The sequence below is a fragment of the Orcinus orca genome, chromosome 2, assembly GCF_937001465.1.
Source record: "Orcinus orca chromosome 2, mOrcOrc1.1, whole genome shotgun sequence".
NCBI classification, from domain to species: domain Eukaryota; kingdom Metazoa; phylum Chordata; class Mammalia; order Artiodactyla; family Delphinidae; genus Orcinus; species Orcinus orca.
Genome location: NC_064560.1, coordinates 176,702,058 through 176,727,027, shown reverse-complemented (window position 1 = coordinate 176,727,027; position 24,970 = coordinate 176,702,058). Strand labels below are relative to the sequence as shown.

Sequence of the window (24,970 nt, the reverse complement as noted above, 5' to 3'; positions counted from 1 at the left end):
GTGAGACCTCACCCAGACACACCTGCCCTTGCTAGGCAGCCCCGCCCCGTCCCGCGCCAGCAGCCAAGCGCCCTTGACCTTACCTCATTGACGTCAATCTTGTTCTTCTCCATGTAGTCTCTGTCGTTGACCTGCCCGCCGTCCACAAACTCCATCAGAAGGACCCGCTTGGTGGACAGCTCCCAGTAGATCTGGGGGACCTGGAATAGGAAAGGGCAGGTCAGAAGGAGGCAGGAGGCTGGAAGCTGCGGGCAAGGGGGCTGCAGACAGGCACGTGAGCCAGACATCAGCACACGCTCCTCCCAGGAACAGAAGGGAAGGCCCCCCAGCAGGGATTGGTGGGGAAAGCGGGAGCCAGGCCAAGAGAGAAGGGTAGGCTGTTCCGCCTCCACCAGCGAGGCGCAAGGCCTCCTTTAGTGACCCCTCCTGCTTGGGGACCAGAGAAGGGCTTCCCACCCTCCTCAGTGCCTTCCAGACACAATGAAGAGCCCACACTAAAACTGGGACTGAGGGGAAAATGCATGGAACCTCTCATATCTGAGCCTGAGTTGGTGTTAGAAGCAATTTCTCTCTCACACCAGGCTTATTTCAGGCTCCTCATGTGAATATAAACCCTCTGCCTCAGTTTCTTCACCTGTGCAATGGGTGTTATATGTATGGATGATTGAATGAATGAATTTTTGCTAAGTGATAAATTTTTCAGTCACGAAGTCATGAGTTTTCTCATGCCTGTTTCCTAAAGCCTCCTGTGGCAGGCAGTGCTGAAGCCTAACCCAACACCTATTCCCAATCCTCCTCTTTCCCCGAGACAGGGGAAACTAAATACTTTCCCTGCCTGCCCTGCAATCATTATGGCCATGTGACACAGTTCTGGCTTATGAGACATAAGTGGAGGTCTGTTAGGGGGTGTAGGAAGGTTTTTATTTTCTTAATAAAAAGGGATGTTTGTAAATATTGCAACTCTTCTTACCCTTCTCTTCTTACCTTGAGAGTGAATGTGATACCTGGAGCTGCAGCAGCTACCTTATAACCATGAGGAAAAGTCTAAGAAAATCACAGAGATGCCAGCTCTGATACTGTCAAACCACTGAGACAATATCAACAGGCAACTGCTACAAGCCTTCTTGCTATGTGAGGAAAATACATCCTTTTTGTTTAAGACTCTGAATGGGGCTGTCAGTTACCTACAGACAAATGCATTCCTGACTGATATGCTCTCCGACCCACTTTGACTCTAAGGACACCCAAGAGCCAAAAAGAGAAGATTTCCCCAGGAGTAGCCAAGAGATTGGGCTGCACCAAGGACTGCTGGGCCGCCATGTGAGTGAGCGACACCTGTGAGTCCCACCATGGCCAGGAGGGAGGAATGACCAGGATTTCAGCATGCCGTGATTCCCCAACAACTTAATGGGTTTATTCCACTTACAAATGACGAAGCAAGGGCACCTAATTCAAGTGTTTTGGGGAATAAGGACTTCCCTCGTCCCAACCCTCAAAGCTCACCTAGCAGTAAGATAGCAGCCCTCAAGCCAAGAAACCTTTCTTGTTCCTGGTTCTGCTAACAACTGTTGTGTCTGAGTCCAGACACTTAACTCCTCCATGCCTCAGTTTCCCTCATTAGAAAGGAGATTGTTCCTTCTCCATCTCAATAAGGAGCTCTGGGGACAAAAAGTGCCGTATGTACAAGTGAACACCCTGGGCTCCCTGGAACAAAAGTTCCTACTGAAATCAGGTGTCATTTTGGTTTGCTCCTTTCCTGCAATTCTTGCCATCTAGGCCGTCAGAGAAATCTGTGACCCTACATTACTTTGAACTTAAAATTCAGTCTCGCTTGGCATTCTTCAAAAAAATCTCTTTAAGAATATGAGTGGCAAGTTTGCTGCTGTGGGTGGTGGCTTCCAAAGGAAAGGGACATATTTGGGGGGTAAGTCCTTCCCCTGCATTGTATGGGGCCCAAGCTTGGCCGTGGGTGCCTGGGGCTCTGGAAACTGGAGGCCAGGCCCCTCCCCTCCGTGCCCGCCTGGGGCAACAGGCAAAACAGCCAAGAAAGAGCCACAGACCAGAGAGAAAACCCAAAAGCTGGAGACTCCCTGGGCTCGTTAGTCAGGGTCACCGGTGTACTGGGTTCCCTCGCTTCCACCTTTCCCCCCGGTCTCCCTCCAAATGCAACCAACCCAGTCTCCCAGTGGAATGTGCGCCTGCCTCAGCGGCTTAGCTCTGAAACAGCAGAGACAGCAAAAAAATGGGAGGCAGAAGGGTTTGTCCTGGGAGCTCAGGGAGCGCGGCAGTTGCCCCTCGATGGATGTAACATGGAAATGCCTGCAAGATGCAAACGTGCCTCCTGCTCAATTAGGAGAAACTTGGCTTGACAGGGGACACAAGGTCAAGTTCACTCGTCCCTAAATCATCACGTGAGCAGGAGGCTGCGGGGCTATAAGGCAAAATTTACTTCACCCCAACAGCAATGTTTCACCACCATTCCTTCCTCAGCTTCTTCCATCAAGGAATGGAAAATGAAAGAGAAGATTTTTTTTTTTTTTTTTGCGGTACGCGGGCCTCTCACTGTTGTGGCTTCTCCCATTGCGGAGCACAGGCTCCGGACGCGCAGGCTCAGCGGCCATGGCTCACGGGCCCAGCCGCTCCGCGGCCTGTGGGATCTTCCCGGACCAGGGCATGAACCCGTGTCCCCTGCATCGGCAGGTGTACTCTCAACCACTGCGCCACCAGGGAAGCCCAAAACAGAAAATTTTTAAAGAGGCAATAAGAACCACCCTGTCCCCTGCCCAAACAAAAATAAACCCCAAGAGGCTCCTGGCCAGGGTGCCTGCTCACCCCTCATAGGCCATCAGGACCTCTGGGTCTGGCATCTAAACTTCTCACCACAGAGCAGAGGCCCCACTCCTGTAGGCTCTGCCTGCCCCCATACCAGAGCCAATCCTGACCCCCGGAAGGAGGGCACAGATTATGGAAAGTTCCAGCCCCAAACCCTGGCCTCAGCCTCATTAACTGGCCTTGACCCTGTGCTTCCTCTTTGTTCCTGTGCTTGGTCAGCACACCTGGCTTGTCCGGGCCAGCCTCCCGTCATCCAGGGCCACAGTCGTCCCATTAGCCGAGCCCAGTGGAGCAGAGCATAGACCTGAAGTCAGACTGTCAGGCTGGAGCCCCTGCTCTGCCACCTCTGAGCTGTGTGACTTGGGTAAGTTTTATAACCTCTCTGAGTGCCAGTTCCCTCACTGTAAAAGGTGACAACAGTTACAAGGAAAGCGACGCTCCTTACTTCCTACTAGCATGTGTGAGGTCCTGGTGCTCAACACGGCAGCTGCTATATGACAGCCACGTAGAATTTCACTGGTTCTGAAACACAACCAGGGCTGAGAGCTAATGCAACAGACAGTTCAGCATAACTCAGATCTGCCCATAAGTTATTACAGAGGGAGAAGAGCTCAAGGTTTAACATGCAGGCTTGGGGCCAGGCTGCCTCTGTCCCTTACCAGGAAACTGTGTAAACCTGGGCAAGTGGCTTCATCTCTCTGGGCCTCAGCTTCCCTGCTGCTGACATGGAGCTAATAATGGCATTTCCCTTGTGGGGTTGTATAACGATTAAAGAGTAAATATACATAAAGCACTTTAAAAGTGTCTAACCCAGCATAGGCATGTAAAAAATATTAACTAATTATTACACATCAGTGCTTCCTGATCTTTGAGAGTCTTAGGAAGTTATGATGTTTCACCAAAAGCATGCTCATCTCCTCAGGGTTTGCCCACAGTTTCTGGAGAGTCCCAGGCCCCTTACCTAGCACTAAAAAACCCTGGAGTGGGCCCTGCTCAAGAGACAACCCCCCACCAAGCCCCACCTCCACATATAGAGACACACTCTCATCCCTTCCAGTCCCAAACCCTGTGGTTATAAGGCTTCTCCCTCTATCTTGTCCCAGTTGTCCCCAAGGTCAGTCACAAACCTCACTGCGTGTCCTGTCCCCTCCCCACAGCATACACACACTCTGATGCCAGATCTACAAATGCCCTGGTCTGACCGTTCGGCCTGGCTGCCCCATCACCTTCTCCCCATCTCCCCGACACCACATTTGCATTCAGTGCTTGTCGGAGGCTCGGAGATTTATAGCATAGGGCTGAGGTTATTAAACCTCACTGGAAGAGGCCTCACACACTGAGAGGTAAACTCTTTGCTGAGGCTTAATTACGCACAGATGTTGTGATGGGGTGCCAGTGTGCAACAGCAATCTATCTCCTGTTTTAAGAGCTGAACGGGGTTCACAACGCAAAATTTGCTTCCCACTTATTATGTGTTTAGAGAAAATTAATTACTCAGGAGCCTTAGGAATGGTGTGCGGGTTTTAGAAGCAGCAGGTCAAATCATTACACTAATTATTTACCCATTTGGCATCCTCGTTTCAAAAATTTGTGTTATTATTATTATTATTACATGTCTTGGTCTGACAGATGCTAGCTGGCCCCAGCCAGGGGACGATTTTGCTGTTTCCATGGGAACAGTGGAGGAGACGGTTCTGTTTGGCACGGAGGACCACCCCTGCCGGCTAAGAGGCAACAGAATGTCCTTAGACGAGCCTCAGAGTTGAAGTCAGAAAATCCCGTTTGTACCCTAACTCCTCTCCTCTAAGACTACCATCTGTAAAATGGGATGACGGTTGTTGGAAGGATTCAGTGTCCTAGTATCGTCATAGTGTTCAGTGCCGCAGAAGAAACATTCAGTAAACATTGCCTATCCCTTTGTATAATCAACACGTCTTGGAAGCCCCCTCTGAGCTCCTTACCTAGGTGGAATTAAGTACTTCCTCTTGGGCATCCACAGAAACATAGAAGAGTCTCTGGCATAGTGCTAACCAACCTGTACTATAACAACATGCTGTGTGTTTGTCCCCCACTAGATGGGACGTCTTCCCAGGCAGGAGCCAACCATCTCTTACTCATCTAGGTACCTCCAGATCCTAGCACAGCAAGAGGCTCAGGAAATGCTCCATAAATGTGGAATAATGGACTGAAAGAAAAGGAATACGTAAGTGGAAGCATAATTCAGACCCCACAGCATTATTCTAATTAGTTAATATTATTACTTGCATTAGAAAGCCAAGTTTTCATTGAATTGGTGGTTTGAAGCTCAAGGCTGGGGCAATGTTACCAGATCATCTGGATTTGCCCAAGCAAGAGGGTCTGTACGAATAATGGCATTTGCCTCGTAGGGCTGTTTAAGGCAAAGCCAGTCAAGCACACTGGGGGCATCTGGACAGACCTGACCCCCGACTCACTCAAAAAGCTGAACTTTGCCAGTGGCTACACCTTCCACCAAACCAGCGTATCAAGACGCCACACTGCTCATCACAGTTGTAGGTCTTCCTCCCGTGAACCAAGCTCTAGGACTCTCAGGCAGCTAGGGTAGATGCACCCTCAGCCTCCCCATCTCTATTAATCAACCCGGATAGCAGAAGTACAGTATAAACACGGTCTCTGTTTCTCAGGATGTCTTCAGAAGCCACGTGGATACTTTAGTCCAGAGCAAGAGACCTTCCAGTCCACATGCTGAGACACCCTGCCCAGGAAGAGCCCCACTTGACTGTCTGCTCCAGAACTAGTACCTGGAGCCCTGTGCCTCCCCCTCCCACATTCTCCAGGCCTCCCCAGTTAAGAGCAAAGGGTTGATCTCTTCCAAGAGTTGAAAGTCAATCTCTACATGTAGACTGCCAGAGAGACCCAACCCCTGCACTGCTGTGATGAAGTGGTACCCCCGGAAAATGAATCCAAGCCCCACCATGGACAAAATGTGTTGGAAGAGCAGTGGTGTGGGCATGCATCTCTCTCACTCTGACCTCCACGGGCCCTGTGGGGAACCTCAGGACAGTCCTCAAAGACCAGCTCCAAGGCCAACTCTTCATTGGAGCCTTCCCTGCCCAGCTCCCCACAGGAGTCCCTTCTGAATCCTTAGAGCAGGACCTCTCACTGAGCTGGGACTCTGTGTCATTTGATGTTGTTTCCCACAGTAAGCGTCTCCTATCACACCAGCAGTTCTAGTCAATACTTGAAAACACAAATCTGTTCCAATGTGACTGATAAATTAGGGGACAATTTGATCACAACACAAATTTTACATTCACTTATATGCAGTATCATCTGTGAGAAATACTCGGAAACGCAGAAAACTGTATGCAGCTGATCCACACAGGAATACACGAAGCAGACACACCTCAAACATCACCACGTGTGTTATGGGTTACACTCACCCGTAACTGGCGTCACAACAGCTGTCCAGTTTCAGAGGACCCTCCCTCCACCTCTTCACGGTAACTCCTAAGCAGCCACTCTTCTGATGCCCACTTCTGCAAGCCCGTGTCAAGTAAAGTGGCGTGGGTACTGTGGTCTTAATGTATTTCTTAGCCACTTACCATGTGTAAAACGATGCTACCATTTCATTAGGTTCCTATCCGCTTTTATCTTCTGGGTCACTGGTGACATTTTTGAATGTGGTAAGCCTAACCCTATTTTGCCCATAAACCTTGTGGTTTCTGTTGTGAGATTTTGCATACTGTGGAGATTTCTAGGACACGTGTGTTGTGTGATACAGACCTGCATACTCAATGAGCTGATGTAATATAGGTAAAGCTTTAGGAACAGTGCCAGAGTATACTAGCGTTAGCTATCACCATCACCATCATCAATGTCATCATCCCATGGTTCATGGAGGTGGAAACCATGGCTTACAGGCCCTCAGGAGTGCTCAAGGTCTTGCAACTGCAGGTCATTCAATAAAAAAATATTTGTTCAAAAAGTCAGCAATCCCCTTTGATAATCTGTGTCGATAACTTTGCCTTCAAGGGCTTTAATGTGCATCACCAGGGACAAATCAGTCACCCTCAGAAGGAAGACTCAGGAAGGAGATGTCCCCGCTCATGTCTTGCAAGGGGGGGATGCTCAGAGCTGGGACCAGTTTTCCCCTGCCCTCTTCCGCCCGACCAGCAGGGCCCCGTGGCCCTGACCTCCTACCTTTAGGAAGTCAAAGTGCTTGAGCATTTGGGCCACTTTCTCGGCGTTCCTCCCCTCGTTGAGGAAATCCAGCTCCAAAGGCAGGTTCTTCTTGGCTTCATCCACCAACCACATGAACTCAAACTCCGGAAATAGCTGCTTCACGGCCAGGACGAGCACCTAAAACCCATCAAGCACCCCATCAGTCTGTCCACGGCCCCCACCGAGGGAGGTACATTCTCTGTCCTCCTGCCTGGGTCTGGGCGTTGACAAGTCCCCAGGCCGCCCCTGGAGTAAGGGTGGGTGGGCAAACGGCTCCCCTGGGGCCCATCTCTGTAGTCCAAATCCAAGATTATGAAAGCCCAACAGCCGCGAGCAGAAACTGCCACCACCATTTACTGAGCGCGCCCCACTCGCCCAGCACTGGGTAAGCACTATTACCTGCCTTATTCCTCCATTTCTTCTTCACAGTGTCTCTGGGAGGTACACACCCTTATCATCTGCATTTTACAGATTAAGAAAGTTGAGGCTCTGAGAGGTTATGTGATTTTCCTGAATTTGCCCAGCAAGGAAGCAGAGCCAGAATTCCCCTTGGGTTTACCCGGCCCCAAAACCCTTGTTCTTAAGCACATTGCTGAATTGCTGCCTTTGCTTCTCCCAGATTTGTGCTTCGTGGTCCTGTTTATAAAGGGCTGGGAGGGGGCAGCAGCTACATTTTGTTTATTTCTTAGGCTGAGTGGTTGGTACCTGAGCATTCATATTATTTTCTATGCTTTTTGTATTGAATACATCTAAAATATTTCATGACAAAAAATCAAATTGGAATAAGAAACCAAGGTTGGCTAAGACAAGAGGAGTAAGAGATAAGGGATTTGACCACTTGGGTAAAAAGCTTGGATTTTTGGAGATCTGGGCCCACGGTGGACTCTTGAGTCAGGACATGATGAAAGAGTGAGTTTCAGAAGACTTATCTGGCATTTCAGTTGTCAGTTTAATTATGTGAAACAAACATCACTGGCAGAGAACAAGAGCCCAGGGACATCTGCAGAGCACACCACGGCCCCTCCGTGGGCAGGGACTCAGTTCTGAGGCTACCCCACCACTGGAGCTCTGGATTTGAGATGGTCTCACAAGTTCACAGACTATAGCACTGTAGTGGGTAAACAAGGGTGATGCCAGGGACATGGGGGATGTCCCTGGGGGGGCGGGGGTGGGGGGTGGAGAGAGGGAGGGACACAGAAGGCACCTCTCCTGTTCTTCTATAAGCCCTCCTGTTGGTGTTCAAAGTCGGGCCTGGGGAGAACCACTGATAGATCCTCCCAGTAATTCTTGGTATAGTCCTCTGAGAATCCCCATCTCTAGCCCTGGCTAGAGCAGAAGGACAAGGAACGAGAACTAAAGAACCATGGGCCTATTGGTACCAAGAGACCTTCCCCATCTGTTATGGACTTAATGCTTATGTAGCCCCCAAATTCATATGTTAAGCCCTAACCTCAGGGTGATGGTGTTTGGAGGTGGGGCCTTTGGGAAGTAATTGGGTCTAGATGAGCTCATGAAAGTAGGGCCCCTGTGACAAGATTAGTGTCCTTATAAGAAGAGAAAGAGAGACCAGGGCTCTCCGCTTCTTCGCCAGGTGAGGACACAGGGAGAAGGCAGCCATCTGTCTACAAGCCAGGAAGAGGCTCCTACCAGGAACCGAATCAGTTGGCACCTTGATCTTAGACTTCCCAGCCTCTAGAACTGTGAGAAATAAGTGTCTGTCATTTAAGCCTCCCAGTCTATGGTATTTTGTTATGGCAGCCTGAGCTGACCAAGACACCACCCAGTCTATCCAGAAGGCCTTACTGAGCCCCAGCTATGAGCCTTGTCTCATGCTTCTGTTTGCCCTGGTCTATGATACGATGTCCAACACTGTATTAGGCACATGCAGCACAAAGAAATAAATCTAAAATAGGGCCATTAACTACAAGGCATTCTACAGCTTTGTTTTTAAATCCTATGTCCGAGGCAATGTACCAGACGCCATTCTAAAAGAATCATCACACAGGGTTATTATACTCAATTTCTCTCAAACCCTTTTTAATTACATTCGGCTGCAGTCTAATTTCCTTTAAGTCTTGTCTAGTCTTTCAGGGGCTAGACCTGTAACCTTATGATAATCGATTTAGTTTATGTTTTGTTTCTGTTTCCGTCACACGAAACAAGAAGGAAGAGGTGGCAACAGTGAGGCCCAGGCCGCATGTGTCAGAGCCGGACATCCTGTCTCATCATCGTGCCCTCAGATGGCCCTCAGCTGTCACCAAAGGGGAGGCAGAGCTGGTGCACAGGAAACAGAAGCACCTGCCCAGCCCAGGCTAAGGGCACATCTGTCATCCGAGGCACCTGAATTCCAATCTCTGGGCTCTGAGTTCAAGCAAGAACCCTCTTGGGTGTTTTGCTCCAGCCTAGATTCCAGAGCTTCTCACCCAGGAGGGACAAGGAAGGAGCCACAATGAGTCTCACTCATTTGTTCAATCAAAATGTACTGATTACCTTCTTGGTAATGACTTTGGACCAAGGTATACACAGAGACCCACATGTAGCCCAGCGGAGTCTATACCAGGAGATGAGGCTTCTGGCCACACAATAACTCCTCATCATTTGTATGGTCCCTGCTATTTGTGAAATTTTTAATTATCATTAATTAATTATCATTAATATCCAAACAGCACTGAAAGGCACTTTAAAGACTCTTCTGTTACTAATCAATTATGTGATTAGTCATTACTAGTACTACTGATTATTATTAATACTTAATGTCCTGAATCATAAAAGCAGCCAAAGATTTTATTGATTGATATTAACTGCTAATAACTAATTAGTAAACTAATTCATAACCCAAAAAACTTTGCACTACTCGTAAAACTGGTCTCAAAAGCATTCTGTGGTGGTTGGCATGCCACTTCCTTCGTTCCTTTAAAATGAGAGGGTCTGTTTGAATGGAAGTCAGGGGTTCTTAGCTTTATAGGACACCATCCCCTCTATAGGAAGTCACCGATTTGAAATTTTGATGCCAGCTATGAAGCCCAGAAAATGTAAATACTCCCATAATTTTGTACATAATTCAGGGGGGTTATCAACCCCTTGAACTTCACAGTGGGTGGGGAGAGGGGTCAGGTTAAAACTTGTCTGGTCCAAGTCTAAAATGCTTTGGGCTGCTGTCACTTTAGACTGTTCTTGGCTTGGGAAAATAACATAAAACTCCTCAGTCTCACCTTCTGTTTTTAGTCAGTTCCGTTCTTAACAGCCTGCCCTAAGTAGATTCAAGTTTTTCTTTTTTGACAACAGATGCAATCAACGAAAATAAAACAGGTGTTGTTATCAATTTGACTTTTTGATTTTTCTCCCAAATTTATCTTCTCCATAAAATTCTTCCAGCAGCCGATTTTCCACCAGTGCCTAGCACGCACTCAATAACCAGCAGATGTTTACTGAATATTCACATGAATGAATGAGTGAATGAATAAATGCACATTCCAGAAGGTTTGCCCTCTCCCCAGAAATAATTATATGTTCACATGTGCATTACCCAAATGCATTAAGTTTTTACGCCTCTAAGATTTTGGTGGAGAAAGGACTACCTCTGAACTTTGGGGAACCACAGTTTTAAGATGCCTGAGAATATTCTACTTGATTTGGAGTCTTGTTAATCAATCAAGGTATAGTCAACAATTAATACTTCCTTCAAGGTAGAATAATGAAATCATTCTCCTATAGGGCTATTGGCTCACAGTAGGAAAAATAAATTATGAGCCACACAGAAATGTAATAGAAAAATTGAGAGTCACATAAAAGTTTGAAAACTAGTGACTGCTATTTATAATAGCAAAAAAAAAAAAAAAAGGGGGGGGGAATTATCATTATCCAGGCATAGGCACTGCGCTATGAGGCACTTTATACACATGCTCTCATTTCTTCCTCTTCTTGTCCATTTCACAGAGAAGGGAATCAGATCCAAGAGGTTAAAGCATTTCTCAAGGTCACATAGCTTTTAATTTCAAATGCGGGACTTGGACCCACGTGTTGGTTTGTTTTTTTTTTTTCACTTCTTTCTTTATGCAGCCCTGTCTCAGGCAATACAGTACAGGACAATACAATAGGAAGCTTGAGATAAGGCATAAAAAGAGCTTTGTAAACTGTAAAATGCAACTGAAATTCGAGTTACTGCTATCAAGTTATTATATATTATAAAAGAAATAATGTTCTATGGAAAAACAGGACACTAAATAGAACGCCTACACGGATGTGAACTGGTAAAAATGGATGTTCGACAAGGATCGAAAATCAGTTCAGAGTGCTGCAAATAGCTTACCATTCATGGGGTTTATCTTTGTTCTGATAAGTTATTAAAGTGCATACTTTTTAGAAAGCAGAATTACAGGGTGAAGAGAAGTTTCCATGGGATGGTCTACATCTCTGGGGCTTTTAAAAATGTATTTAAAAAAAATAAAATCAGCTGTTGGATTCTGTGCCAACACAAACATTACCTAGCCACCCACTGTTCCATCAACACATTCAGAAAAGAAACAAGATGACAGACAGCATGCACTGAAAATGTTGTTCAAAAAAAATCAAAACCATAACTGTCCCAGGTCTTTACTTTTAGAGTCCCTTGGTATGGGCTGGATGACACCAAATGGTGGGTGGATGGGATTCTGGTGCTCAGATCAGAGAGTTCTAGCCTAATGCTGCAGAGCACCTTGGGGACAGGTGGTACATGAAGGGCAGGGAGCCTGGCCATGAATTAGATTCTTTAGGGGGTGATAGAGCACGGGGGTGTTCATCATCAATTTCAGAAGCTTAAGGGATAACAGGGAGTGATACAGGATAGTGCTATTGGGACCTGGGAATGATGGTCTTACTACTGCCTCATGGGTCAACTGAGTCCTACCCTGTTCTCAAATGGTGAGCGTGGCAGTGAGACCCGGCCTGCTAAGCTCCCTGCTATCGTGGGCAGGCAAGAACTGCTGCAAAGCCAGCCCGCCAGCAGACAGACTCTGCCTCGTCAGTTCTCCCCTTGCTTCTGAATCACTGTTCCAATCTCTGGACCCAATTAGTCTGGCTCTGGACAGCCACTCAAATCAATAAGAGTCACTGGCCGTGCATCTAGAAGTAGAGTTGCCCCAACTATTAAAGGGACAATATCAGGTGATAATGACAAAGCTGAAAACACCCTTGGCTGTGCCTTTCTCTTTTGTGCAAAGTCACCGACACCATCAAGTTTATCACCATTTACTGAGAGTCAGTCTCTGTTTCTCTAGCACTGGTCAACAGCTATCACCGAGACCATCCCCTTCCCCAAGAGGAGGAGACACAAAACACCAGGGTGGCACATGCTTTTGGGTGCCAACTTCCTGGCTAACAGAACCTCAATTTTCTGCATCTTTCTTGTCCTTCAAGGAAGGCAGGCCTTAGCCTGAGAAGGCAAACCATGATTGGTCTAAGCCAATCAAAGTGGTCCCAATCCTCCTGCCAAGACTGATTCAGTCTTGGGGATGTGGGCCTGCTTCTGGCCAATGAAAACTGAAATGAATTCTATTAAGGGGCTACTTTTTAATACGAGGGAAGAAACAGGCCCTCTCTGGCATCTGGATGTCATCTACTTGTAATAGCAGGAACCCCGCAGCTGTTTTGCAGCTCTGAGGGGCACTACCTTAGAAGGACAAGCCAGGAAGCTGAGCTGGCAGAGTGGAAGACATAAAGAACCTGGGTCCTTAAAAACCACAAAGAAGTGATGGATTAGTCAACCTTGAAACAGCTGACCCTACTTCCAGATGTCTTGTAATGTAAGATAATATAGGTTACTATTGGGGCTTCCCTGGTGGCGCAGTGGTTGAGGGTCCGCCTGCTGATGCGGGGGATGCAGGTTCGTGCCCCGGTCCGGGAGGATCCCGCGTGCCACGGAGCGGCTGGGCCCGTGGGCCGTGGCCGCTGGGCCTGCGCGTCCGGGGCCCGTGCTCTGCGGTGGGAGAGGCCACAGCGGTGAGAGGCCCGCGTACCGCAGGGAAAAAAAAAAATATATATATATATATATATATATATACACACACATATATCTATATATATATATATATATAGGTTACTATTATTTATACCACTTTTAGTTGGATGTCCTGATACATGCAGTTGAAACCATACTCACTGCTATGGCTAGTAGCCCCCACCTCCTTATTCTCAAAAGTCTCATTTCTGCAAAGCTCTATCCTTGCAGCAGATATGTGTTTGGATTTACAAGCCCACTTCTTAAACTGCAAATATCCAGAGGTTAAGCCTATTAGCCACTCTCTCCTTAGTATGAACTACTTTAATCAGGTTTTCTTCCTCTCAAGACCAGGCTATGGTCAATCACAGGGTTGGAGATGAGAGAGAGACAATAGTGGGCAGTGGGAGAGAAGCATGAGGACACACAATACCTAGAATTGGCATGAAAAGAAACACCAGAAGGCTCTTCACGGGCTCTGCCTCCCCTCTGTCTCTAAGTTTCTGGTGGCTACGATAGCCCTAACGCCTCCTAGAAATCATTTTTTTCCTACCAAGCACACTGGAGTATGTGTCATTCCTAAAATCAAGGCACCATTTAGGTCTGGACTTAGAAAAAAATAGTAATATTCATTCCAAATATAAAACCAAATGAGCTTTCCAGTTGGCGCCTCTTAGTTGTGAAGCAGAAAGGGTGACCAGATAGGACTTTTTTCCACCAGAGGCCAAGCCCAGCGACAAGGCAGTATCACTCTGCTGCTGCTAATGCTGACGGTCCATGGAGGCGGTGACCTCAGGCCTCATTTCCAGCTTCTCTCCTGAAGGCTGTGAGTGCGGGTCTCCGATCTGCCTCGCGATCCCAGCCCCAGCCACTGCGAAGGAGCCACTCTGTGCTCTGCACATAGTCACAGGGCTGGTAATTTCCAAGAAAAGCATCTGATGCTTATCTCAGGCCGGAAGATGCCAAATTTTTATTACTACTATTATTGATATCGACCTTACGGCCACCATTACTTAGGGAGCAGTGAGGCTCTGAGCAAAGAAAAGATGTCAGCTGTCCTCCCAGCCCCAGTGGGTCTGCTGGCACAACCGGGCAGAGACAGGTTCCCAGCTAATGCAGGCATGGCTGCTGGGTCCCAGGACACCCAGGGATCCTCCGAGACTCACAATGCACTTGCATCTATGGCTGTTCCATAGCTACTGACTGATGCTTCAGAAAACTAAGGTTTCCAGGTGGCTGCCCAATGCCACTCGGCAACCCCGCTCCCGAGTCCCGGTCAGCTCCCTTTTCCACTGCACCCAGCAATATTCCAAACCTTCATTTCCCCGCTCGAGCCTCCATGCCACCTCCTACCCCCTCTTTCTCAGCAGATGGTCTTACCTCCTACTTCAGAGAAAAAATAGAGGCTATCAGGCTGGTACGACTCAGCTGTCCACTTTCCCCACCTTCCCCCTCTGCCCCACTCACTCATCTGTACCCAGCCTTACTACCTTCCTCTAGCCTCAAGCAAAGGCTGCCAAAGCCTAACGTTTCCACCTGTGTCCTTGGAGCCCAATCCCTCCAGGCCCCTCCTAAACCAGATCTATCAGTTACTTCTCTCTCCTCAATCTCCAAGACTCCGGCTCCGCTGCCCCTTCCCCAGCAGCTACAGCCTGCCCCAGGTCCCCGCCGCTAATCCTGTGCTCTGCTCTAACCACTATGTCACCCTCCCCCACCATCCATGGCTAAACATGAAAAAGAGTAGTCTACATTAACTGTCTCTGCTCCCTGAGGCCTCAATTCTCTTCCACCCCACTCACCCCACTCTCCCTGCTCTTCCCAAGAACTCTAAGTCGCCAAACCCAAAATACTCTTTCCAGAGCTTCACAAATTTATACTGCATTTGACAACATGCCGTAATTCTGACAGATTATATTTTCCAAAACGGCTGCAACAATACCTCCCCCTCTAACGCTCTTCTGGAACCGTGCCACTCGCCCATCAGGAGGTAGAGTCTATTTCACTGCCTCTTAAACCAAGGGGGACTTTGTGACTCTTGATCTTACCAATAAAGTAAGGAGGAAGTAACCTGCGTGACTGCCACGGCTAGGTCATAAAACTATGATGTGCTTTCAGCCTTATTCTCTTGGGACACTCCCTCTTAGAACCCAGCCACCATGCTGTGAGGAAGCCCAACCAGCCTTGGAGAGGCCTTGGTGAGGGTCTAAGGCCCTGACCCACAGCCCCGGCTGAGCTCCCAGCCAACAGCCAGAACCAACTTGCCAGCCGTGTGAGTGGGTCCTCCTGTTGCAGTTAAGCCACCCCAGCTGGCGCCAAATAAAACAGAGATGAGTCTCCCTGCCACACCCTGCCCAGGTTGCAGAGTCATGAGCAAAATACACGACTGGTGTTTTAAGCCACTGCGTTTTCAGGTGGTTCATCACGCAGACTAGTGGTTGTATCAGTTGGGATGCTAGATAACTGACAGTGCTCTCTTCTCTACATTGTTCTCATTGGACGTAGCTGCTCAGTCCTGGCTCTCCTCTAATCCCTCTGACCATGCCTTCTTAGTTCCCTCCGGATCTCATCCTCCTGGGCATGATGCTCCTCACAGCTCTTTCTTTGCCCCCTCCTTTTATTTTTACTCTATATAGCTTTTCTAAGTCATCTCAGCTACTGCCCCAGATTCAGCTCCCATGAGTCTCCTTGCTGATAAATCCAGAATCTGTATTTCCAGCCTGAATTGCAGACCGACAGAGAGATCCTGATCTAAAACTGCTGACGGCAATGTCTTACAGAACAGAGTTGCTCCGTCACCCACTCCACTTGCTCTGACATCCATCCCACCCCCTTAATCTCATAAGAAACTACATTCCCCAGGCTCCCTTGCCAACCGGCTTCCAGCTAGGTTTGGTGGAATACAGGGGAGTGGGCGGGGGGAACAGGAGGAGGTGAAACACCCACTGCCTCAAACAGCATCTGTGGCTCCAACCCCAGGTGACAGGCCCGAGGTCTGTGATCCACTCCCCTCAGGTGGGCCCAGCACCTGGGCTCCAGGGAACCACCTCTCCTCCTTGTCCCTCCACCTGGAGGGTGGCAGTGGCTTCCCGCTATTGGTGACTATCTCACCATTCCACTTGGCTTCTCAGCAATTCCATGCCCTGTGAACCCCATGTTCTGTTTTAAATTCCCTCTGAAATACCTAGAGCAAGTTCTTTTTTCCCCCAACTGAATCCCGACTGATACACATCGTTAAAGGCACCTAAATTTAATCATTTAAGCCAGAAACTTACAATTTGTTTTCATTTTCATTCATACCAGTATTTCCCCCCATCCCATGTAAAGCTGGTCACAAAGTCCTGATGATTCCACCCTGTGAATCCATGCCTCTCCTCCACCCCCATTACACTGCCTGGGTTCGCATCATCTTTTCTCTCTCAGACCAAGGCTGCAGCCCCTCAATTAGTCTCCCTGGCTACAGTCTTTCTGCCTTCCAATACATCCTCCAGACTGTCAACAGACTTTTATTTCTAAGGCACATCTGATCACGACATTCCCCTGATGAAAATTCTTAAATGGTTCCCCACTGACTACAGAAGAAAATCAGATCTGCTCGGTTCCACAGTAAATACGTACTTACTATGTATACCATTCTGCGCCTGAGCCTGGAATACGAGGCCCTTCATGTTCTGTCCTGCCTACCTTCCCAGCCTCATTTGCACCCACGCCCAGCTCTTTCCATCTGAACCAGCTGAAGCTCTCCAAGCACACCCTGCTCCCCTAAGACTCAGGGCCTTCGCACAGGCTGGGTCATCCTTCCCCTGCCCGGCTGTCTCGTGGGTGCCTTGGTGAAGCCCCCCAATGCCCCCAACATTGCAGGCACAGGGCTCCACGGCACTCTGCAAACACCCCTTTGACGGAGCTCAGAGTCAAGGGCTGTTTTGTGTACAATCCTGTCTGCCCCACTAAATGGGGAGCTCCCCTGAAGATGAAGATGCAGGTCACTCACTCTTGTGTCCTATGTACGTGTTAAGTTTAGTCAAAGTGAGCTGGAAGAATAAACTAAGTGTCCAAAGTGAGGAAAGGGAACCAAGGAAAGGGAAAGAGAAAAGGAAGGAGAGGGACAAGCTGGCAGGGTAGGCAGACTGCTGACCTCCATTGGGGGTGCTGGCTACCGCCCAAACCCTGGTCGCTCACCCTTCTTCCTTGCTCCAGGCATGGAGCTAGAAAAGTCCAGAGGCACAGTCCCCACTACAGCTGTCCCAGGGCCATTTTAGGGCAGACACGTTTTGTTCATTCAAAGCAAAGTATCAGGGAAGCAAAGGTGCAATCTGCATAAATATTTCTATGTGATCTGCCTGTCATTTCCATATCCCTTGACTGACCACATGCTCCCTTTTGTTATAATTTAACAAATTAGGAAGTAACTTTTTCTACCCCCAAGGAAGTCACCTGTGGGTCGTCTCATTTCTACAATATCCCCCTGAGGTCTCCTTGGCCCCAGCAGCTGCCCACCGTGTTCTGAGACCACCCACAGACAGTTCCCAGGAATGAATCAAAAACCGAGCAACCCTGCCATGGGCCCCCTGGTCACAGCGCTGTCATGACACCTCCTTTGCGGCCTCAAGCTCTCCTCTTTCACTCTGCTGCTCAAAGGGCCACACTCCAAACTATAGGCCTTGAACCGGTTTCACTGGGATTGCCTGGATCCCAGGGAAATGTAGAACGAGTATGAAGGAAGGGGAAGGTGGAAGGCTCTCACCTCCATCAGAAGAATGTCCTTTGAGCTCTGAGCCTGCACCTTTGGGTGCTGGACCTTCACAGCCACCGTCCGCCCATCATGCAGCACCGCCTTGTGGACCTGGGCCAGGGAGGCAGCTCCCAGAGGGGTGTCATCAAAGCTCACGAACAAATCATGAATCTGTCAAGAGTGGAGAGAGGACAGAGCAATTAAGATGACGCAATTCAGTGAGAGGGGCCAGGAGGATGGGCCAGGGCCAGCACTGCCCAGTGCCCCCAAGACAGACTTTCTCCTCTATCAGTTGCTTTGCCTGGGCCCTTTAGTGCCATGGAAATTCACACCAGCCACCAGTGCAGGGAGTGAGACAGAAAACACACGTGGAGGGTGGGTCTCATACCTGTGCAGGGATACCCTGAGCACCTCCATTTAAAGCCAAAAGAGTGCCATCTCGAGTGTTCAGAACCGTGCGTCATCCACCTATTTAATTACTCACGATTGTGTCTCCGAGGCTCTCACATATGGATATGATCAAAAGTTAACAGAACCTGGGCCCAGGGCAGCCCAAGCCCGGGGATCAGATGGAAGATGTTCCAACCCCGCCAATCCGGAAAGCTCAAGGAAGCCCAGGCTAGAGGCTCCAAACCCAACAGCTACCACTTGTCGCTGCCTGAGCCTCAACATGGGTCCCCAAGTCCACTCCTGACCCAGCCACCTGGCAGAAATCTCTGCACACCAGAGCCCTGCTTTCGGTCTTCAGGTGTGATGCCACCCCAAGTACCTTGGGCAGATCCCTGCCCCTTCTGCCTCACTTTCTCTATGAAATGGAACATATACCCCTTACTCTTCCATCTTCTCTTCCCTTCTTCCTCCCCTCCTTCCCTCTTAGAAATGCCATTTCTCCTGAAGGAAAGGTCTGTCTGACTTGAGTGGTCAGATAGATGGTCCAGATATGAATATTCTACCAGATGGGAAGAAGGGCCCCAAAAGCCTTTTGCAAAATTGTCCAGGTCTGAAATTCTCATCCCCTCCATTTCTTGAATTCCCTGTATAGCCTCACAATTCTGGAAAGGCCAGACATTCACTCACACTCACACACACACACACACACACACGCACGCACGCACGCAAATGTGCATATGTATGCCACATGCCTCTGCTCCTTCTCACACCACCCAGGCTCTCATGCTGAGGTCCACTCAGTCCGTGCCCCTGCTGCCTCTCTTCGTCCCCCTTTGGCAGGAGCCACTCCATCCTACCCCTCAGCTCCTCTCCTCTCCTTGGACTTCAGAGGTCACACGACCCACGGCCACCACCCCATCCCTTTGTTTGCTAGGCTGCACCGTCACTTTGCTAATCTCATCTCATAAATCACTCCCTCCAGTCCTGTCATCATTTTGGTAGCTTTCACTAACTCCATGCCATTTATCAACATCCTGCGGGGGCCAAAGGTCCAGGCAACACGGGTGGGGCCTACCCTTTTCCGTCACGGGAGATGGGTACAGATTGGCCTCCCGTCCCCCTTCTTCCTTATTGGGTATTTATTTGTACCCCTCCTATTGCCCCCTTCCCCAACTTGCCTTTTTCCCTCCCTCGTGAGTTCTGGGCTCCCTAAGGGCCAGATTCTTCCCACATCAACCCCCTGAATCACCCTGGGTCTCTCCACACAAGAACGCTTTATCCTGGACCTGGGCTTAGACTAAGAACGAAAGGGCCGTAAGCCCTATAGCGCGTTAGAACATCAGCTCCAAATAGGCAGCAATTTTTTTCCATTTTGTTTGCTGCTGACTTCCCTACAGTTAGAACAGGACTGGAACTAGTCAGTGCTAAACAAATATTGTTGAAGGACTGAATCCACTATTCTTTCTATCGGAGAGGGATTGTATCAACTCTTTCCTCCTTTTGAAATGGCTGGACCATCCTACTCCCACACTGCTACTATTCCAAAGGCCTCACACATAAAAGCACATGTCACGAGTGGGATTTACCTAGGTGGACTCCACCTGTTACTCCAGAGTGGGGTGAGACCCTGGCCTGATCATTCAGAACCCCAGGTACCTCAGGCCACACTGATTACATCAGAGATTGACCCAAGTGGTCCAATCAGACTCAATTGTTTTACTTTTGCTTAAACTGTAGAAGTGCTTCTCCTTCTTTCTGCTCAACTTGAAGCTGAAAATTGAACTTGAAGCCTGGAGCTACCAGGGGTCACACAGTAGCAACAAAGAGGAAAGCAGAGTCAAGAGAGAGAGTGAATCCTGGTCACAATGGCTGAGCCCCTGGTCTAGCCATGCCTGGATGCCCACCCTAGAATATCTTTTTTTTGCTGAAGGTAGTTTGAGTTGTTTTCTGTCACACACAACTGAAGGGGCTCTGACTGACACAGTGTGTTCTCAGGCCCCAGCAGGGATAGATGAAAGAAACCTGGGCATGGTGCCCGGTACCCCCAAGAGGCCAGTACATGAGAGTTCCATTTCCTCCCCACCCTCTTGCTGGGACTGGGATCCAGGAACCGAAGGGAGATGGAACTTCAGCAACATTCCTGTCCGTAACATAATGAGATCAACACCACTTCCTTGGAAAGCCTCTGGTAATTCCTGAAGGAGCACCAAGGAGAATGTTTTCTAGAGAAAAGCTGTGAACTCAGACCCTCACCTCCGGCAGCTAGGATGGGCAAGGGGACCTGGGGGTCATCTGACCCCACTCCCACCCCAAGCCTCCGCCTGGCTCCCTGGGAACACTTGCTTGTTCTCTGAGAAGGACAACCAGTCTTCAAATCAGAGTCATTGCAGGGACGCTGCAGAGTCACTGCAACTGAAGAGTGACGTGGCATCACTGGGGCTGTGTGGCAGGAACAGCTGCCAGGAGCGCTGCAGGGGGCGGGGAGGCGGGGGGAGGAACGCATCAAGGCAAGCATGTCCCAATCTTCAGGGTAAGAGGAAGACTGGTCCCCCATATCCCCAGGGAATGGGGAGGGGGGCCTCCCACAGCTCCCTGCTCCCACCAGCGGTCGGGGGCGTCCCAAGATACCACCAAAGCCCAGGTGCCCATTCAGCACCCTGAACGAGGCCCAGCTGTGAGGACTTGCCCAAATCCTCAATTTGACCAGTGGAAGCAAAGAGGCATGGCAAGTGAGGATGCACTACCCATCGGCGCAGGGAACCTGCTGGGCAGATACCCCGCCCACCCCACCCCATCCATGCACTCCCACCACCTCCGGGGGGCCCCTGCAGCCATCCTCTTCCCCTTTATCAGGAAGCACGTCAGACACCCACACCCTCCTGTGCTCACACACACTCACACACAACACACACACACAATTATCGATTGCTAGTGAATGTTCCTAGCCGGCTTATAAAAAACCGTAATTAAAGATTGGGGCTACAGGCTGTAATTAAATATGAATAAAGTATCTCTAAATGGAACCTTGATTCAAAGTGTTCGCTGGAAGTACTTTATGCTGATAGAGAGTAAGGAAAAATAGACCCTGTCCCGAAAGCAGAATTTTACCCCTCGTGCAGCTGAAACAAACGTCACCCCCCTCCAATCAGGCCTCATCCCCCAGACCTTTAGCAGAAAACCATTAGCAGAAACAACCTGCAGCATTTGCAGCAATTAGATTCAAGCAGGGCCCTCAGCTGCCTCCAGTCACTCGCAGAAACCTCTCTCCCCTTCTAAGGCTTTCTTTCCTGTTCTTTTTTTTCTCCCTCTGGGTCTGGCGGCAATATCAATTAACTAAAACAACTACATTTTAAAATGACGTTATGTGCTTTTTAATTACTGTCAGCCCATGATTCAAATATATCCATGTCCCTGTCTGGAAAAGGAAAAATAATCAGGGAAAAAGTTTCTCTAGCTTTGTATGGTCTGGGGAGGGTGTGTGTGTGCGCGCGTGTGTGTGTGTGTGGTGTGTGTGTGCGTGCGTGCGAGTGCGTGTGTGTGTGTAAGGGGTGGGGAGAAGGGCAAGAAGAAATTTGTCACCTCCTAGGGGCTTAGCTCACCAGGGGCTCAGGTTAAGACTTCAGCACGTCTATATGACATGATGGATGTTAACTAAATTTATTGCAGTAATCATTTCACAGTATATGTAAGTCAAACCATCACGCTGTACACCTTAAACTAATACAGTGATGGATGTCAATTATATCTCAATAAAACAGGAAGAAAAAAAATGTCAGCAGACTGCCTTCAGCTGGGGTCCAAGAATCAAGAGACCACGTGACATGATGCCCTAGTACTGGGCAAAGTGAGAGACCCTCCAGAAAATCAACCAGGAGGATTCCCATAAAACCAGGTTACCGGGCAATGTTTCCAAAATGCCACGTTAAGCCGCCAAGCACTGGCCAGGTCCTCATTCAGCCCAAAATAAGGAGGCCAGAAGTCAGGACCTTCTAGAGAAGCCTCAACATGACCCCTGGGGGGAGTTTCACTTGGGTCTCTTAGCCAGCCCCACCAGAGCCTGCAGCCCAGGCAGCCCCAGCCTCATGGGGACTGGCCCATCAGTCACAAGATGGGGGATGTCCCAGATTTTCCAAGATGGTCCAATTTCAAATACTCTATCCTGTTGTCCCCATGCTCATTCACATCAGACATATTCTGGATTCAGAAACGACATCACCAAAAGATAATGCTAAGAAATCCAGCACACCCTGAACTGGCCAGCTCCGGATGTAGACAGAAGCAAATCCAGGCCTTGATGCCAAGGCCAGGCAGTTCCCACTTAGGAGCCAGGAAGACTGCCCAGGGCACCTAAGCAGGTTACCATGGCATCAGCAGCAAACAACATCTGGCTCTCAAGGTCTTGAGATGGCCCAGCCCACACCTGGCTGGGTGCCAGCAGCCATCCACTGCTGCCTGATGGGGGGAAGGACAAGTCCCCGTGCTAATGAAGTGGCTGGAGTGAACCATACCCACCCCAGCCTGAGGCAGACAATAGAGCTCTACCTCGCTAGGACTCTGCCAAAACACTGATGTCTGATGTCTGCCTTGGGCAGAAAATCCATCCCTCCTCTCAGCACCACGAACCCCGACACCTCACAGTCACCCTATCAGCGGATACCCCATTTTGCTGCAATTCCTGCCCCTCAAGTAGGGGCTGGACTTAATGACCCACTCCTAGCAAACAGCACATGGAGGAAGTGACGGTGTCCAATTCCCAAGACTGTCACCAAGATGTCCTCCTTGCTTTCTCTCTTGGAATGCTTGCTCAGGAGGAAGCAAGCTGCCATGTCACGAGGACACTCAAGCAACCTGTGGAGAGGTCCACGTGGTAAGGAACCCAGGCCTCCTGCCGACAGTGGGCCATCTTGGAAGCAGCTCCTCCCTCCCCACTCAGGCCTTCAGATGACTCTACCCCAGCTAACATCTTGACTGGAACCTCACAAAGAGACTGAGCCAAAGCTATCCAGTAAAGCCACTCCCAAATTCCTGACCCGCAGAAACTGTAAGATATCAAATGTCTGTTGTTTTAAGGCACTAAGTTTTGGGGTAATTTGTTATGCAGCAATAGCTGATTAATGTAGCCCAAGCACACCCTGCCAGACATCACGAATCCATCACAGCCTTCGTTCCTGCTGGGCCCAGATGATGCCTCAAAATCTCTCTCAACCCAGGGTTCCGTGCAGCCGCTACCAACCGACAAAAGTTAACATATGAAATGAAACCAATTTGCCACTTCTTAGCCTAAGCCAATGAATATTTACTGCAGGCCCATCAAATGACAAACACCATGCTAGGAACATGGGCCAACAAAACAGGCAGTCCCTAGCCATGAGGAGACCTTGGTGCAGCCGAATGTCCTACTAGAAAAAGGCAACAGCCTCTGAAAAACACACCTGCATTTTAGCAGTACCTGCTGGAGAGAGTGCCCCCTGCCCAGTACTGCTTAACCCAACCCTGAAAGGACCTTCAGGCAAGGTAAGAAGAGGGGACCCCCAATATCGCCATGTAGACCCTGGGGGGTCAGGGGAGGGGACAAGGCATCCAGGTGTCTCTCCGTCTCCCCACTCAATAGCTGCCCTGCCTCAAGGTGGGTGCAGCCCCATCTCCAGCTTCCCACTCAGAACAATTTATTATAATAAAAATCGTAATGACAATAATAGCTCAAGGACACCTAGAACCTGTTTTCCATGGAATCTGTGTTATTTCTGGGGTTCTGAAAGATCAAAGTGTTGGTTCTGCAGAGCCATTAGCTATTGCTACTGCCAAGCTAGGCCAACAGCAGAACCCGAGGCCCTTCTCAACAAGGGTCCTCCCCAGAAATTACAGAACAGCATTCCTGTCTAAGTTCTTGCAAGGAGGCTGGCACGATGCTAAACTCTTACCAATTTGCTGAAGAGCCTCCAGGTACAGGAGAATCATCTACCTGGCTCTGCTGAGGGCGTCACAGGTCAGACCAAGCTTCTTTCCTCCTGCGGGATGGTAACAAGTAGCTGACAGAAGGAGAAGCAAGAAGCCAGGAGCAGCCCACCCTAGGATGGCCATGGGCACGCTCCCTGGGAATGCCCACCTGCTGGGCAGGACAGTCGGATCTGAGAGGCAGCAAGGCATAGCGATTCCAATGCAAGCTCTGGGTCAAACTGCCCCTACTCAAGTTCTGGCTCCAAGTGCATCAGCTTCGGCAGTGACATAATCCCTCTGTGCCTCAGCTTCCTCATCTGTAAAATGGGAATTTGGGTACCTAACTCATAGAGTTGTATGAAACAACATACATAAAGGGTCTAGAATAGAGCCTACAGAAGGCCCCCAATAATTGTAGCAGGAGTAGTGGGTGCCCCATCTGATGCCTCCATGAAGAGGACACAGTGGTCTAATGAAACGAGCACTGGACAAGGAGGCTCTCAGGTCTGTTCTGTCAGTGAGTAAAAGCCACCATCCTCTTTCACCCAAAGACTCCTAACTGGTCTGCCCACTCATGTTCCTTTCTGTGCCAAGCCATCTTCCCCATACAGCTAAGGTGAGTTTTCCAAACATAAACTGATCATGTCACTTCTTGCTTCAACTACTTCACCAACTTCCCAGGGCCAAAATCTTTAACACGACCCACAGGGTCTGACCCTGCCTACATGTCCTGCCCCTTCTCCTCCCTCTGCCCTCCCCAAGCTCCATCTGCCCTGAAGAGATGGCATCTTTTGACCACCAGCATACTCCCTCACTGCCCAGGGCCTTTGCACGGGCCATCCCCTCTGCCTAGAAGGAATGAATAGGAATTCTTCATCGAGGGAATTCCTACCCATGCTTCA

At 49.3% G+C, this 24,970-nt stretch overlaps 1 protein-coding gene across 2 annotated transcripts in view; it reads right to left on the bottom strand.

Annotated features, from left to right (window-relative positions):
* ADCK1 (aarF domain containing kinase 1) overlaps nt 1-24,970 on the bottom strand; it is a 159,853-nt gene that overhangs the window by 70,059 nt on the left and 64,824 nt on the right. For both annotated transcript variants that reach the window (XM_049705309.1, XM_049705310.1), the window contains exons 5-7: nt 17,754-17,912; nt 7,015-7,173; nt 84-200 (exon numbers count right to left, since the gene is read on the bottom strand). In XM_049705309.1, the coding sequence (XP_049561266.1) occupies nt 84-200; nt 7,015-7,173; nt 17,754-17,912 (435 nt within the window). The remainder of the gene's footprint in view (nt 1-83; nt 201-7,014; nt 7,174-17,753; nt 17,913-24,970) is intronic.